Genomic DNA, 15459 nt, shown 5'->3' with positions numbered 1-15459 from the left:
CACAAAGGAGGGGGTGGCTCCTGCCTCATGTCTGACCGGCAGCCCCGAGATAGCATCAGCCCAACCGGAGGGCCATCCATCTTGTCCCACAAAGACTGGGACAAAGGCCATGTCAGCGGCAGCCTCCCCGACCTGGTCATTGGGGGCCAGAGCCTTCCTGTGCCAGGCACCCCAGACCCAGGCCTGAGGCTTCTTGTCAGGGTCCTATTTTTGGTTGGTGGAGAGCAGCCTTGTTTATAGGGCCAGCCAGGTGGGGGCCACACGAGGGCGGGAGCAGGACTCTAATAGTGAGGAAAGCGTCAGCCCCTCATTTCGGCACCCCAGGCCCCTTGTTAGCAGCTTGTGCCTTGCTGGGGCACCCCGGAGTCATCCCAGGCCCTGGCTGCTCAGCCCGGGCAGTCAGAGACGCCAAGTCCAGGACCTGATTCCAGATACCATGCAACCCCCTGGTACCCACTCACCCCTGCCTTGGAGGCTGAGCCTCTAATTCAGATGCCCAGGGAGTTCCCAGTCGGCCATCAGACCGGCCTCACCACCCCCAGTCCAGCCCCGACCGCCCTGAAAGCTGCTCACGTGGCACGGTCCCTGTCACTCATGCTCTGAACAGTCCTCACGGCCCCTCACCGACGCCCAGGGACTGCTACTGCAAACTCTCCCTCTCTTTCTCTCAACCACACTGCCCTGCAGTGCCCTCGATGTCCCCCACTGTCCCAAGTCCTCACTGTTGCTGTGTCCTCACTGCCCCTACAGTGTCCTCACTGTTCGCTCGGAGTCCTTACTGTCCACGGAATCCTCACGGCACTCAGTTGTCCTTGCTGTCCCTGTGTCCTCACTGCCCCACAATGTCCTCACTGTCCCAAGTGTCCTGTCCTCAGTGTCCTCATTGTCCCATGTCCTTGCTGTTCCCACTATCCACTGCCTTCACTGTCCCCACAGTGTCCTGATGGTCCCATGTCCTGTCCTCAGTGTCCTCGTTGTCCCCAGTATCTTTGCTGTCCCTGGTGTCCTCCTTCCCCAGTGTCCTCACAGTGGTTCACACTGTCTTCATTGTCCCCACAGCGTCTTTGCTCCCTGAAATGTCCTCGCAGTGACCTCACTGTTCCCCCACTGTCCTCCCTCCCCTGCAATGTGGTCACTCTCCGAGTTCTGTGCTTTCCTCTTCACCTTCTGTGAGAGTGAGTGGTCTGGGAGAGTTCACTGCCTGACCCCGTGTTTGGCCGGCAGTGATCCTGAGTGTACAAAGATGTGATGCGGCCCTTCGAACCGCCTCCCAGGGCTGTTCCTGCGGTTTGTGGAGGGGAACTTCCCGGTGGCGGGGCGCAGAGACCAGGCAGATAGGGAGAAGGGTTTATTCTGCGCTGGAGTTTGGCGTGGGGAACTCGCAGGGGCAGGGCTGCAGCTCACCGCCTTGACCTGCCTCAGGGACCCGGGCTAGCAGAGGGCACTCAGCGGTGGGGCGCGCCAGGCCCGGGGGCCCGCAGGGGTTTGGCGTGGTCTCGGAAATTGTGCCCAGGCGGAGGACGCGACCCGGTCCCGGTCAGCGCGAGGGTCCCCACGGGGGAGGGTTCCTTCGGCTCAGCGCGCCCGCGTCGCTCGGCACGTCTCGGGACTCGTCTCAGGACTCGCCTGCTCCGGCCGGCCCCGCCACCAGCGGGGAGGTCAGCGACAACGGGTGCGCGGCGCGGGCGCGGGCGCGCAGCCGGCGCAGGCGGCACAGCAGCAGCAGCAGCAGCAGCGCGTGCAGCAGCCCGAGGCCCAGCAGCACCAGCTGCGCCACCAGCGCCCCCCAGCAGAGCGCACCCGGCGCACAGGCTGCGCGCAGCTCGTCCTCCGCCAGGTAGGGCAGCAGGCGGCCGCGCAGGGCGGGGGGCGCGGAGCAGCGCAGCTCGCGGTAGGGCGCGCGCTCCGGCCGACCGGCCAGCCAGGCGCGCAGCGGCACCAGGTGGCAGTCGCAGCGCCAGGGATTGGCCCCCAGGTACGCGGTGCGCAGCTCGGGCAGCGCGTCCAGCAGTCCCGGCGGCAGCGCCGTCAGATTGTTGCCCGTCAGCACCAGTTCGGTCGTGTCCAGCGGGAAGGCGGCGGGCAGCGAGGCCCACGTCAGCCCGCGGCGCCCGCAATCCACGCGCGTCCCCGCGCAGTCACACGGCGCCGGGCAGCCCGCGGCCGGGCGGCTGGGCGGTGCTATCAGCAGGAGTAGCAGGCTCAGCGCCCCGCGCGGCCCTGGAAGGGAAGCGCCGTAGTGAGCCTGACAGCCTGTGGGGCACCTGGGCGGGGATCCCTTTCACCCGGAGCGCTGGGCCGGCTCCTATTGCCCCCAAGCCTCTCCATCTCCATCATCTTGCGTGCTGGCTAGAGGTCCCTTCGAAGTCCGACCCAAACCTCCCTACTGCAGCGCCTCCCAACCCGATTTGGCTCAAGGAGCGCAGCCCGGACCCTGCCTGACCCCAGACTCACCGGAGCCCATGGTGAGAGGATGGTGACCCGGCTTGCTCTGGAGCGCGTAGCCTTGGCTGGCGAGCCAGGCGATAAGGCCGCCCCGCCCCTGCCAGGCCCCAGAGCCCCCGCCAAACCGACCACAGCGCAGCCATCCGCCAGAAATAACCCGGAGGAGGCCGAGGGGACAGGCGCTGCGGCCCCAGATACAGCGCTATCACCAGGGCCCGCAGGCCGCCAGGGCTTCCGCCCCCACAAACTCCCAGGGGCGCACGAATCACTCTGACACCGCTGCGACTTCACCAACATTGTTCTCCTGTCACCAGGACAGGACGCAGCATTCACAACTGAACAAAACTGGAGAGTGGGGTTTGGGGGAAGGTATCATGCTGGGGGTGGGGTGGGGGTGGGGGATGGGCTAGGGAACCCGGGGCAACAGTGCTGCTGGGAAGAAGGGACCTCCAGCCACAGGCAGGGAATGGCAGTCTAGGGATAGGGGGTTGTCAGGTTGCCCACCACCCACTGCTCCTGGAGCCCTCAGGCCAGGCCACAGCCATGGGTGAGGAGTAGAGGTGATCACAGGTGTCCCAGCCCCACCAGCCCCACGAAATCCTTGCCTGCAGCCAGGTGCCCTCCTTTGGTCTGGAGGGATCATGAATGCTTCTGTTGCCCAACCTGCCCCCTGAGCTACCCAGTGAGGGGGTGAGGAGGTAAGGAAGGACCTGGCCCACCTCGGCACAAAGTGAGGTCTCAGCATAAGCTGGGTGGCCCAAGGGAGTGGGCATATGAGGGCTCCCACATCCATTCTGCGGCACTGGGGTGGGGAAATAGGCCCGGGATGCTGGGGATCTGCTCCCCTATTCTGGCTTGTTTTACCCACCAGCCTGAGTAGGGCCTGGAGTTGGAGTTCATGACCTTCTAGGGTAGGGGTAGATCTTAAAAGTCATGCCCCAACCTAGCTGCTGCTCCCCCAAGGCCGAAGGCGGCCAGCTGTGGGGGCTACTCTCCAGGCCCCTTGGAAGCAGATACAAATGAGGGGAGGGACTGATGCTGAGAATAAATTAGGGTTGGCTGGGGGCTGTGACCCCGCGTCTCTGGGTCAGGTCAGGAACAGCTGGGAACAGTCCTGGTCCTGGTCGCTCTGGGACTGGGTTGGTGCCCAGGCCTGTTGGAGATCCAGATGATTCCAGGGTTGAGTCCAGGCCAGTCGGGGTCCAGGGACGGGAAGGGCCAGCCCAGAAACTGGCAGTCTCTCCGCGGTTACTTGGGGCCGGGCTGGGTCACTGGTCCTGCATCTGCTGCTTCATCTTCTGCAACATCTCCTGCATGCGCCTTAGCTGGAGGTGAGGGAGGGACAGGGGAGGACGGCGGGAGACACGTGATGGGACGGGCCTGCCGCCTGCCCCCACCAGCCCCTGCTCCTCCCCGTGGCCCTACTAACCTCCTCGTCCTTCATCCTGATCAGCTTCTCTGTCTCAGCGTCGGGCGTAGGCAGGGGCAGGATGGGGATGGGGCTCTCCATGCGGCTGTCCTGGGTCAGTTTGCTGTGGGGCCGACACGAGGGCCTGAGTGACACCCGGCACTAGCGATGCCCTCCCCCTCTGAGCTCCCACACGCTCGGGGGGCGCTGGGAAGGCGAGGTGCACGGGAAGGGGGCGTCCCCGGGGGTGGGGACCACGTTCGGGTCTGGGCGGGCAGCAAGGAGCAGCGAGGGAGCCGGGCCTGGCAGGCCGCGCACCTGGTCATCTGCTGGATGCAGTGCGCGCGGTAGTTCTCGTAGTGCACGTCGCACGTCACGTCCTTGAGGTCGTGCATGTGCGTGCGGATGAGCATGTTGCGCAGCTTCACGAAGTCGCAGTGGGCCTGGTTCTCCACTGCGGGGCGCCAGCGGGTGGTGGGTGGGTGCCGGCCCCGGGGAGCCTCCCCACCCCTCCCCCCCCGGGGGCGCCCCAGGCCGGAACTCACCCTCCACGATCCCCCAGGGGTACAGTCGCCCCCGGACCCGCTGCCCTTTGGCCTCCACCACTGTGTTGCTGCCGATCACCGCGAAGGGCGCGCTCTCCTGGGGAGGGCAGTGCCAGGGTCGCGCCCCGTGAGTATGAGTATGAGTTAGTGGCTGCAGAGGGGCATGGGCACGCCGCACCCGGCAGGCCCCTCCAGCACCATCAACAGCCTCTCCCCAAAGAGCTCCTACAGTTGTCCCGCTCTTGGCTTCTCTGAAGCCAGAGCTAGCACAGCTTAGACCCTAGGGGCCTTTGCCAGGCTGGGCCCCACCGCACATATCCTCACCTTCTGACACCACCCCCCATCAGGAACTGCTCCAGCTAGCTACCTTCGCCATCCCACCCCAGGGCTGAGCCCACGGCCCTGTTAGTGAGGCTGACTTTGGCGGGGGCCAAGGCCCCACCCTGCTCCCGGCCCAGCGGCCGCCTGGCCCGTGTCTTGGGCTTGGTTGTTGCCACTCTACATCCCAGGGCACCCAAAGTCACAGCCACCCTCTGGAGCTCAGAATTCTGGGAGCCGGGTCATGCATAGGCTTGTGGGCCCCTGGGCCCTGGGCCGGACCCTTCTGCTGGTGACCCCTTGGAAGAAGGCTAAGGAGTAGGGTCAGAGTGGAGGCCTGGCCAGCACCGTGCCTTTGGGCCTGGCAAGCGCTCCATGACACATGAACCACACGGGGCCCACATTGCACAAGCCAGTGGGGACATGGGGGACTGTACCCCCCCAGCCCCAGGTGGAGGGGCTCTACTGCCCAGACAAGACTCCTGTCCCCACTGGGTTGGACCTGAATGCTTGGCCCCATGTAAACTAATCTCCAGTTCCCTCCTCTGCCACACCAGGCTGCTCACCTTCAGCTCCCGATCTTGCTGCTTAAAGTCCTCATCCTCGTCGGAGTCACACTCGGGGAACTGGTACACATGGATACCGAACTTGTCAATCTCCTCCCGGATCTGTAGCGGGGCAAGGGCTGTCAGATTTGAGGCTGGCCAGGTACCCAGGGCTGGCCACGTTGGCACCCAGACTCAGCACACCCCGTGGTCTCCGGCCCAGAGACCTGGCCCAAGCCCCACCGCCACAGCAAGCTCACCCGCTCCTTCAGCTTCCGGATCTCACCGGGGACGAGACAGTCAGCTTTGGCGATGAGGGGCACGATGTTCACCTTCTCATGCAGGGCCTTCATGAAACCCACATCCACGGGCCGCAGCCTGCGGAGAGCAGCCAGGATGGCGAGGGGCAGAGTGGGGGTGGCAGGGGCCCGGGGAGAGGCTGGGGTGGGCTCGGGGAGGGCGCGCTTGTACCGCACGGGCAGGGGATAGGCAACGGCCGGTACAGCCGTGCGGATCCGTGGCGGCGGGTGGCCCCCGCGCCTGTCCCCAGGCCAGTCACGCACCCGTGCCCAAAAGGGGAGATGAAGTACAGGCAGCAGTGCACGCGGTTGTCTTGGATGTTCTTGCGGTTGAGGCCGCTCTCGTCGCGGAAATACTGCTCAAACTGCTGGTCCACGTAGTCGGTGATGGGCTTCCAGCTGCAGGGAGACAGCAGGGTCCGTGAGCCGGAGCGGAGGCTGGGCCAGCCTAGGCAGACTGTCCCCCCGCCAGGCTTTGCTCACCACTCAGAGTTGTTGACAGCATCCCCGAAGCCGGGTGTGTCTACAATGGTGAGCTTCAGCTTCACCCCCTTCTCCTCAATGTCCACCGTGTGCTTCAGGATCTCCACAGTCTGGCTGATGCGCTCTGTGGGGGTCGGGGCGTTGTCTGGAGGGGGTCTCTCCAACTCCCACCCCCACCCCGGGCAGCCAGGCCCCTTGTTCTCATTCATTCTAGTGTTTCGGCTCTGGCCTATGATCCAGCCACTCCTCCTGGACCCTGAACAGGAGATCCAGGCTGTGGGAAAAGAGGAGCGAGGTCTGGACCTGGAAGGGAACTCTGAGGGGTCACACTGCAGGGGATGGGGAACCCGTGCCACGGCTTCCCGGGGCCCACTCACCCTCAGCACTGAGCAGCTTCCGGTCCTTGTACAAGTCGGTCAGGAAGAGGCTGTGGACCAGTGTGGACTTCCCCAGGCCCGACTCACCTGCCAGCAGGTATGTGAAAGAATCAGGTTAAGTCTGAGGCCCCTATGACAGAGCCTGGCTGGCTAATGGCCCAAGCCACCCTACCTGGGAGTCCAGCCCACTCACCGGCCACCATGAGCGTGAAATCAAAGCCCTTCTTCACAGACTTCCGGTGCACCTGATTGGGCAGTGTGGCGAAGCCCACGTACTGCTTGTCGATATCCTGGGGGCCAGGGTGGGGCAAGTCAGGGGCACGCTGGCGTTCCTGGGGGCAGTCTGATGCCCTGTTCCCTACCTGGCTCAGACATGGAGGCAGCAGGGGGCAGAGGCCCCTGGGTGGGGAGTTTCAACGGCACAAATGGGGTGAGGGCCTGTGGGCAAAGGCCTGGCGGTGGAAAGGCAGGTAAGGAGGTGGCAGGCATCCTTGCCCCAGCCTCAGTGAGGGGCTTTGCAGGGACCTGACGTCTGTGTGTGTAGAGTTTAGGATGTCTGGCTGTAGCAGGCATAGGCTGTGTCCTCCCTTGGGTGGTGGGAAGAGGGCGCCAGGACCAAGACCCCTCAGACACACCCAAGGTCCTCCACAGGCGGGAGAAGCCCCCTGGCCTTAATATTCACCCCTCCTGAGTGTACCAGAGGGTGGGAGGCCCCATCTGGCCGTGATCCAGCCGCGGGGGTGGCTGGCTGCTGCTACCAAGGCGAGCAGGGGCTATTTATAGACAGCGGCACCGAGCCTCCCCCGCCAGCCGGGTCCCATGGCCCACCCTGGCAGACCCTGGCCCTGTGGGTCCCTGTCACGTCCCAGAGCCCTGGGGACCGTGACCAGGCGGGCGCACACACACTGACCCACATTCCGCTCCCCTCTCCACACACACCTTGAGCCGCCTCTGGGCCTGGGTCCGCGGCGACAGCAGCTGCTCCACCAGGCGGTCCTGGGGCGCTGCCAGCGAGTCCATCGCTGCGTTCGCACCCCAGACCCGGTCAGGCCCACAGGGGCCGGGCTTACAGGAGGGACTTACGCGCGGTTCTGCCCTGAAGCCCGGTTCTCGCCCCCGTTTTACGGGCCCGGGAACTGAGGCCCAGAGAAGGGACGTCGCCCACCCGGGGTGCCGCCGACCCCGGAGGCCGTGCGTGCCATGCCTCTGCCGACCGGCCCCGAGCCGCCCGCGGCGTTGCAGCCACAGGCAAGCCCCGCTCCCGCGCCCGAACCAGAGGCGGGGCCTCGCAGGCGCTGGCTGGGGGTGGGGGGGGACAAGACCGCCCCACCCGTGCGGTCGCTGGGAAACAGTCGCCTGGAAATTGGGCCGCGGGCGGAGCCACCGGAAAGCTGCTGCGGAGGGCAGGGCCGAGCATAGGCGCGCATAGGCGCGGGGGCGGAGTCCTGCTGCCGGACCTGCGTCCTGGGTGCCCGCGTCGCGACCACCCGGGTGGGCGGGTGGGGGAAGCCCGGGCCCACCCAAGGGCCCAGGGGGACGGGGTTGTGGCTGCCCCGCGTCCCGTCCCCCGCCCAGGTGCGGCGCGGCTTACGCCCGCCAGAGGGCGCCGGGGGAACGCTCCCGGTACCCAGGCGCACCCACGCGGGAACCGGCCCCGCTCACTCCTCTCCTCGCAGAATTGGCCCGGAAACCTCCCGGCGGTGTCACGGCGGCCCAACTACCCACGGCCACACCCGTTCCTGCACTGCTTCCTCCTCCCTCGTGCGCGCGCGCGTGGGCAGGGGTGTTCTTGACTGGTGTGGCCTCCCCAGACTCGTGGGAACTGGGAGGGGGCAGAGCCCACCTCCCCAGCCTGGACCCGCTTCCCCCGCCACCGCCCCCCCCCCCCCCCCCGGTTTTGCAGAAGCTTAAAGCGGGGGAGGGGGGCTTAGTTAGAGCACTAGAGGCCTACCCACCCTACCTCTGGAAACTTGGAAGCTGCAGCCAGCATGGGCCACAACTGACCCCAGACCACTCCTTCGAGCAAAGATGGGTGTGGGGCGGGGTATGTGGAGTGAACTTACTCCCTCCCCAGTATGCGGGTCCCTCTGAGTTTCCTCGCCTGCTCTGACCCACAGTACTGGGCCTAGGGGGACTGGAGAGCTCCAGCCAGTGTAGCTCTCACCTTCTGTGACCACCCCAGGGACCATAGGCATCTCCTGAGTCACCAAACCCTTCCTCACCCTTTCCTCCAGGACCCCACCAGAATTTGAACCAGCCAGTACCAGCGGGGCAGAGGGACACTTGGAAAGCAGCTGCAACATGAAGAGCACCGCCCCCCCAGCTCTTCCCCACCCCGGTCCTCCCTTCTTGGCTCCCCTGGTTGACGGGCCTCTGTCTCTCTGTCCAGGCTCATGATGCTGCTGTGAGGCCTGGAGGCCACTGGCACCTGGGGAGGAGGGCTGGGCCCACAGCTGGGAACAGGAGAGTCTTTCATCCAGAGGAGAGCAGGGGAAGCCACAGGGCACCTCCCTCGGCTCTCCCGGATGGGCCCTCAGTCCTTGCCCTGACAAAGCCTCCATACTGGCCCCCGCCTTCTGCCATGCTAACCTGAAGGAGGTGTCTGGACCAAGTCCCAGCCAACCTCCACCTGTAGGCCCACTGCAGACACAGCCCCCAGCCTAGCCCCCCACCCCCACCCCAGACAAGCTGGCATCTCAGGCTCAGGGCATCTATAAGCTAGACACCCCTGGGTCTGGCCCTCAGGCTAAGAAGGAGCCTCAGCAGGGGCGCCTGGGTAGCGCAGTCGTTAAGCGTCTGCCTTCGGCTCAGGGCATGATCCCGGAGTTCCGGGATCGAGCCCCACATCGGGCTCCTCCGCTGGGAGCCTGCTTCTTCCTCTCCCACTCCCCCTGCTTGTCTCTCTCTCACTGGCTGTCTCTCTCACTGGCTGTCTCTGTGTCAAATAAATAAAATCTCTAAAAAAAAGAAAAAATAAGAAGGAGCCTCAGCACTGCACAGCGTCGTGGCTAATGGAGCTTGTCGATTCCAGATTGCCTCAATTTCCCCATTGGTAAGGCATAGCCTCTGGGGAGGCCCAAGTCAGGAAGTCAAGAGTCTCACTCCCAGCTCCCAACCCGCCTGCCCCATCACCCAAACTCACCCAGACAGGGCCTGTGGATTCCCTGGGGGTGCTCGAAGGAAGGACCCTGCCACCCCTTCTCTCTGGCCCATGAAGTACAACAAATATTCCTGAGGGCTTCCTCAGCCATAGACACAGCTGCGCCCACCTCCTCCTGGTGCCTGAGACTCTCCAGGCATTTCCATTCTTAGAATCACTGGAGTCAGCTCTGGAAGCAGCCGCCAGAGCCAACAGAGCCCCATTACTGCCTGAGACAGGGTGGGGGTCAGAGAATGGGGGCAGAGGGCCACCAGAGCTCCCCCGGACCCTCCTTCACAGTGCGGATAGACTAAAGCTCTGTAATACCGACAATGCTAACGGTGAAACTGCCACAGCTCTCCCCAGATCCTCGGGGAGCCCGCCCCAAACACCTGGCTCCCTGGCTTTGTTCCTGGGGCTCCCCCCTCCACGTGATGGGAGCCCCCCCCCCGGTCCTAGGGGCAGAGAATGGGTGAGGCTGCCTCCTAACTGACCTCGAAGGATGGGTAGACACAGGCCTGACAGGGTTCATACCTCTGCAGGAGGGGGTCCCTGTGTGGTACTGGGCAGCAGCTGCCGGGCAGTGACTCCAAATGCCTGCAGGCCCAGGAGAAGCTGAGGGGGCTGGTTTCCTGGGCCTTCTCTCTCTCTCCCTCGAACAATAGCCTGGCAGCATGTGTCCCTGCATCTCAGGCATTGTCTGACCTGCCTTGATAGGAAGGCAGCTCCTGGCTCAGGCTCCCTGAAGCAGCCCTGCCAGCAGGGTGAGGTTGAGGGGCCCCTCCCCAAGAGCCTCACCTGTCCCTGCCAGGAGACTGGCACCTGGTAGCCAGTGACTCCCAGCCCCCACCCTACCTGCTGGGTCGCTCCTGGGGCTGCCACCGCACCCTGGGCCAGGACTTCAGGGTTCCACCCAGAATCTACCCATTGTGTAAATTCCTATCCCTGACGAGGGCTGCCAAGGCGACCTAGGTGCCAGAGTTGGGTCCCAGAAAATCCCCCAAACTTGACGGATCTCAAGCCAGAGAGGCCCCCAGCAGGGCTGCCTCAGAGCCCCCTGCCACCTGGTTACCCACCCCTACCCCATTCTCAGCGTCTGCCAGCTCTGTTTAACCCCAAGCTCAGCTGGGTTTCACAGTGGGTGCCCAGGTCAGCCTCCTATTGGGTCCTGCATTCCTGGAGGGTAGGGACCAGGCCAGCCCCTTTGGAAAGCCACCAGCCTATTTGTACCCAATAGATTGGAAGACCCGCGCTGGGCACAGGCATGACTCAGACCAGGCCCTGGAGGCTCCCAGTCTGGGGAAGAGGCCTGGCCACAGATCAGCCCACTCAAACTGGTGTGTGGGGAGAAGAGGCAGAAGATGCACCAGAGTGGGGTGGGGCTGCTCAGGTTCTAGGTGCTGGCTGGCGGACAGAGACCCCTCCCCCAGCCTTTGGCCTGCCCTGTCTGTGCCCTCAGGACCCCCAGCACGAGGCCCAAGGCCAGGTCAGGGAGGATATGCTGGCGCTGGATCAGTGGGAAAGGGACACCCGGCCCATCCCCCCGGCCTGGGAGGGGTGTCCGTGCTGTAAGGGTCAAGGGCCAGGCCCCCAGCATCCTGGCGCCCACTGCTCCCCCTTGTAGCCCCAGGCGCGATGGCACTGCCCCAGCTGACAATCGGTTATCGGTTATCGCGACAGGGAAGGATTGACTGCCGGCGGGGGCGGGGTCGCGCCTGGGCGCCGGCAGCGTTGGTGCCACAATGGGTGACAGCAGGCCAGGGAGGGGAGCGGCGGCGCGCACGTACCTGCTTGTCCTCTGCAGGGTCGGGGTCGGGTCAGGGTCCGCGTCCGGGCCGGCGGGCGAAGGGGAGAGGAAAGACACGGTGAGAGGCCGGCGGGCGGGCGGCGGGGACAAAGGCGCGCGGGCGCGCGGGCGGGCGCCGGGCTCACCTGGGGTCGCCAGCTTGCTCTTGTACCGCAGGCCTGTGCTCATGGTGGCCGCCGGCGGGGGGGACGGGCGGCGGCGGGCGCGCGGGCGGGGCGCGGCGACGAGCGGCGGAGGCCGAGGCCAGGCTGCGGGGTGACCGGCCCCTCCGCGCCGCCGCCGCCCGCCCCGCCCGCGCGCCCGCCAGCCAATCGGCGCCCGCCGCGCCCACGCGCGACCCGGCGCGGCCGGCGGGGGCGGGTACCCAGGCGCCCCCCAACGGCCCCGCGCCCGCCGCCCCCGGGCGACGCCCTCGCCTCCGGCCGCCCGCCGGCGCCCCGGGAGCCCGGCGACGCCCGCGCTGCCCCCGCCCACCGCGTGGCTGCCGCCCGACTCCCTCCCCACCTCGCGTCTCCAGTGCACAGGCCCGGACGCCGCCTGCCTCGCTCTCTAGGGACCCCAGTCCATGCCTCGGCCTCTGACCTTCCCAACGTGTGGCCCCTCCAGAATGCCTGCCCTCCCCCACCCCCCGCCCCGGGTCTGGCGGCCTCCTGCCGGCCCCTCCTCACTTCAACGTAGACGCGGGAGGTGCTGGCCTGGGGACTCCTGCTCGTGGCCACAGTAGGAAAGGTGATGGTCACCGCACGGAAGGTCCGATGCCTGGTGCAGGGCCAGCGCCCCAGCTGCCCTCCTGCACAGACTGTTGGGTGCTGTGCACACCTGCTCTGGAAGGAGACACACCTGGGCGAGCTGCAGAGGCCAGGCCCCCGGATAATTGTCCCTCCTCTCCCTGGCTTTTTTTCTGGGATTATTTCTGAAGAGTAACTGAGCTGACATCTGGGACAAAATATGGCCTGACCTCGAGCCTGCCTGCCCTCCCCCTCCGCAGCCCTGTACCCCTGCTCTGCAGACCCACAGCCAGACCTGGTGACACCCCAAGAATGGACATCCCAGCCTTCCGTGCTAGAGGGCAGTGAGTGGCACTGAAGGCAGGGTCAGGGCCTGCACCCCATTTACAGATGGGGAAGCTGAGGCCCCAGACCTCAATGAATCAGCAGGACTCACAAGCATGACTGCCTCCTGTCGTCTGGTCCTATCACTCTCCCAAGTACCTTCGGCTTCCCTGGAGTGCCGCCAGGTGGCACATCAGGAGTCTTCAGTCCCATAGAAAGGGACCCTCGGGCCTGTGGTCACCGGTTCCCTAGGCGAGGGCCCCCTTAGCAGGAGATGGCTGCTGTACCCTCTACATGCAGGAAACCCTCCTTTCTCCCCAGCCCCTTGTGTGTCCCTTGGTCCCTCCGCTGGTCTGTGGGCTCCTCTGTCTCGGAATCACCAGCACCTAGCACATTATTTGCTCAATAAATGAAAAAGCCATCATTGTTCTGCCAAATTCTATGGCAAAAGCCCATTTTCCCTCTACTGGGACCGCCACCTGCCCCAGAACTGTGACCGGTGTGGAGACACTGCACCGCTCCGACCCCTCATCCAGAGCCTCAGGGCCAGATGTGCTTGGAATTCAGAATTCGTGGTAGATCTCGAACAGAACATGATCCCTCACTGGCGCCCCGCGGCTGCCGTTCGTAATCAAACTCAAGGCGTTTGTAGTGAAACGTGGTGTTCGCACAAACGAGTCAGCAAAGGCCATGATTCAGCGCCGCAGGTCAGCTCGAGGCGGGCCTTGCTACAGGGTTTGAGCACCTTGAAGTTGCAGAGCTTTGGGGGGATGTGAGGCTGTGGATGAAAGAATGGGGCAGGGAGGGGCACCTGATAGACCAGACTCCCGAGGCTTCCTCAGCTCCGAGAGGCTCAGTGGGAACTCCATCTCGGGGGCCTGGAGCTCTGCAAAAATATCAGTGAAAACTGACACTTGGACATTTAGCATGAACTGACCCGCACAAGCCTGTGCTTGTGGGGACAAAGGAGGAGGCTGGAACCTGTCCTCGATAAGGCAGATGTGTTCCTGCAAAGGGCCCCCGCGGGGCTCCAGACAGCCCCAGGTCAGGCCTTGTGGGGAGTGGGCTGCAGGTCAAGGGCATAGCTCGGGCAGAGGTGGGAGGTGTACGTGTAGAAGAATCGTGGGCTTTAAAACAATTCTGCAGACGGGAGACAGCAAGAACAAGGTGCCACACAGATGCGTCTTCGGGTAAGCGCACTCCGATAGATTCCGTGCAGAAATGCTGTTGGTCTAGCGTGGAGCTGAGGAGCAGTGTGGAGCTGATGGAAAGAAGACCAGAGCCACTCCCTGGAAGGAGAAGGTGTCAGGGGCGGGCCTGGGTCAATGCCTTCTGTGAAATGCCTGAGGGTGACCAGAGGCTGCTGGCCTGGAAGGGGGAGGGGAGCTTCACTCCTTGCTCTAGGGCTGTGGTCACCCAGGACCGAGTCCAGGGGATAGCCCCAGATCCCACCACAGACACACCCGAGCTGTCCCCTGTCTGGCTGAGAGACCCTCGGGGTACCAGCACCCACTGACTGGCAGGCAGAATATCTGGGACATTTCCGAAACCAGGACGGAGAGGTGCTGGTGGGGTGCGCCTCCAGTTCTCCTAGATGGGACAGCTTAAGGCCTCCTTCCCTTTCTCCAGCGCGGATCCTGCAGGGGGGGATGGCCCAAGCGAAGCCCTCACACAGCTCCGGTTTATCAAACGGTGCAACCCTGAGGGGGATGGGTGACATCCGGAGGGGGCGAGAGGGACAGGGCCTGGCCTGGACACACCGCATTAACCTAGGTAAGGAGCTGTGGCCTCCCCGAATGGGCTGTGAGTTGGCTTCCCCAACAGGCGGAAAAAGTGCTGGCTGTGGTTCAAAGAGAAGTAAATAAGACACTCCTGGGTGGGGAAAAAAATGCTACTTTTTAATTCACAAGGAAAAGAAGTTAATGAGTGAAAAAATAAGTTACACCCAGAAAAATCTGTTCAACCAACTTGGGCTACAAATAGCTCGATGCTTTCCAGAAAAAAAAAAAATCTTTTAGTTAAATTCTCAAGAGGCTGCATTCAGCCCATGCTGTGTTTCCCTCCCCCTTTCCACAGACTCGTGGGCATCAGTGTGGTCACACAGGATGGAAGATGGCCTCACAGTAAACCACGATGATGGTGACGAAAGGACAAGTGGGTGGCAAGTGAGGCAGGAGCCAGGGTTCAGAGGGTTGCTGCAGGTGACACACAGATGTCAGGTGGAGCAGGGGCCACCAAGGACAGAGCTCCAGAACATTCAGTTCATCCTAGAGGGCAAACTGGGTATACAATGTGTTAGACTGCTGAGACCCCCTCACAGGGGTATTGGAGGGAAGGGGGCCTGCAGGGTCACGCTTGCCCACAGAGGTCAGACCACGTCCTTGAGAAAAGGGTCACCACGAGAAAAGGAGAAACACACGTCCCTTCGGCACTGGAGGAGATAATGCTAAGTGAAATAAGTCAAGCAGAGAAAGACAATTATCATATGATTTCTCTCATCTATGGAACATAAGACCTAGGATGATCGGTAGGGGAAGAAAGGGATAAAGAAAGGGGGGGTAATCAGAAGGGGGAATGAAGCATGAGAGACTGTGGACTATGAGAAACAAACTGAGGGCCTCAGAGGGGAGGGGGGTGGGGGAATGGGATAGACCGGTGATGGGTAGTAAGGAGGGCACGTATTGCATGGTGCACTGGGTGTTATACGCAACTAATGAATCATCGAGCCTTACATCGAAAACCGGGGATGTACTGTATGGTGACTAACATAATATAATAAAAATCATTAAAAAAAAAAACACATGTCCCTTTATCTGGACAGAGGTAGTACAAAGAAGGACCTTATATCAGCTCAAAACACACTGAAGCCACTTGAGAGAAATCTTCCTAAGGAGAAGTGGAAATCTCATCTGCCTCCCTACACTAGGATAGCACATGGGGCCACAAACTCCAAGTGGCTGGGGACAGTGACATAACCACGGTCCGAGCCCTCTGGAAGCTGGAGACTTGAGGGACAGCATGGAAAGAATGAGACAGATCGG

The 15459-nt window shown here is 63.4% G+C and overlaps 2 protein-coding genes across 3 annotated transcripts; both read right to left on the bottom strand.

Annotated features, from left to right (window-relative positions):
* Positions 1-1343: 1343 nt before the first annotated feature.
* Positions 1344-2464, bottom strand: GP1BB (glycoprotein Ib platelet subunit beta). The gene is made up of 2 exons (XM_026486227.3): positions 2455-2464; positions 1344-2220 (listed from the first exon to the last, which is right to left on the bottom strand). Exons 1-2 carry the CDS (start codon positions 2462-2464, stop codon positions 1616-1618), a joined length of 615 nt encoding a protein of 204 aa, XP_026342012.2. The 3' UTR covers positions 1344-1615.
* A 261-nt stretch (positions 2465-2725) lies between these two features.
* On the bottom strand, positions 2726-11566 carry SEPTIN5 (septin 5). Of its 2 annotated transcripts, XM_026486225.4 has the most exons (12): positions 11492-11566; positions 11347-11357; positions 6614-6710; positions 6421-6507; positions 6044-6167; positions 5825-5959; positions 5522-5639; positions 5283-5384; positions 4399-4495; positions 4172-4307; positions 3875-3977; positions 2726-3770 (listed from the first exon to the last, which is right to left on the bottom strand). In XM_026486225.4, exons 1-12 carry the CDS (start codon positions 11532-11534, stop codon positions 3714-3716), a joined length of 1110 nt encoding a protein of 369 aa, XP_026342010.1. In that variant the 5' UTR covers positions 11535-11566; the 3' UTR covers positions 2726-3713. The 2 variants fall into 2 exon arrangements, with proteins under 2 accessions (XP_026342010.1, XP_026342011.1); XM_026486226.4 differs by lacking the exons at positions 11347-11357; positions 11492-11566 and adding an exon at positions 7360-7711.
* Between the last annotated feature and the right edge of the window lie 3893 nt (positions 11567-15459).

The sequence above is a fragment of the Ursus arctos genome, unplaced genomic scaffold (genome assembly GCF_023065955.2).
Source record: "Ursus arctos isolate Adak ecotype North America unplaced genomic scaffold, UrsArc2.0 scaffold_34, whole genome shotgun sequence".
Lineage (NCBI taxonomy): Eukaryota > Metazoa > Chordata > Mammalia > Carnivora > Ursidae > Ursus > Ursus arctos.
This window is presented reverse-complemented; position numbering and strand designations above follow the sequence as displayed.

Excerpts from the sequence above, each read along its gene's own strand:
- SEPTIN5 (XM_026486226.4), bottom strand. The coding sequence starts at position 7,440 with ATGGACTCGCTGGCAGCGCCCCAGGACCGCCTGGTGGAGCAGCTGCTG. Across the intron at positions 6,168-6,420 it reads GAAGCTGCTCAGTGCTGAGG|AGCGCATCAGCCAGACTGTG; the intron begins GTGAGTGGGCCC and ends CGACCCCCACAG. Across the intron at positions 3,978-4,171 it reads TGCATCCAGCAGATGACCAG|CAAACTGACCCAGGACAGCC; the intron begins GTGCGCGGCCTG and ends TCGGCCCCACAG.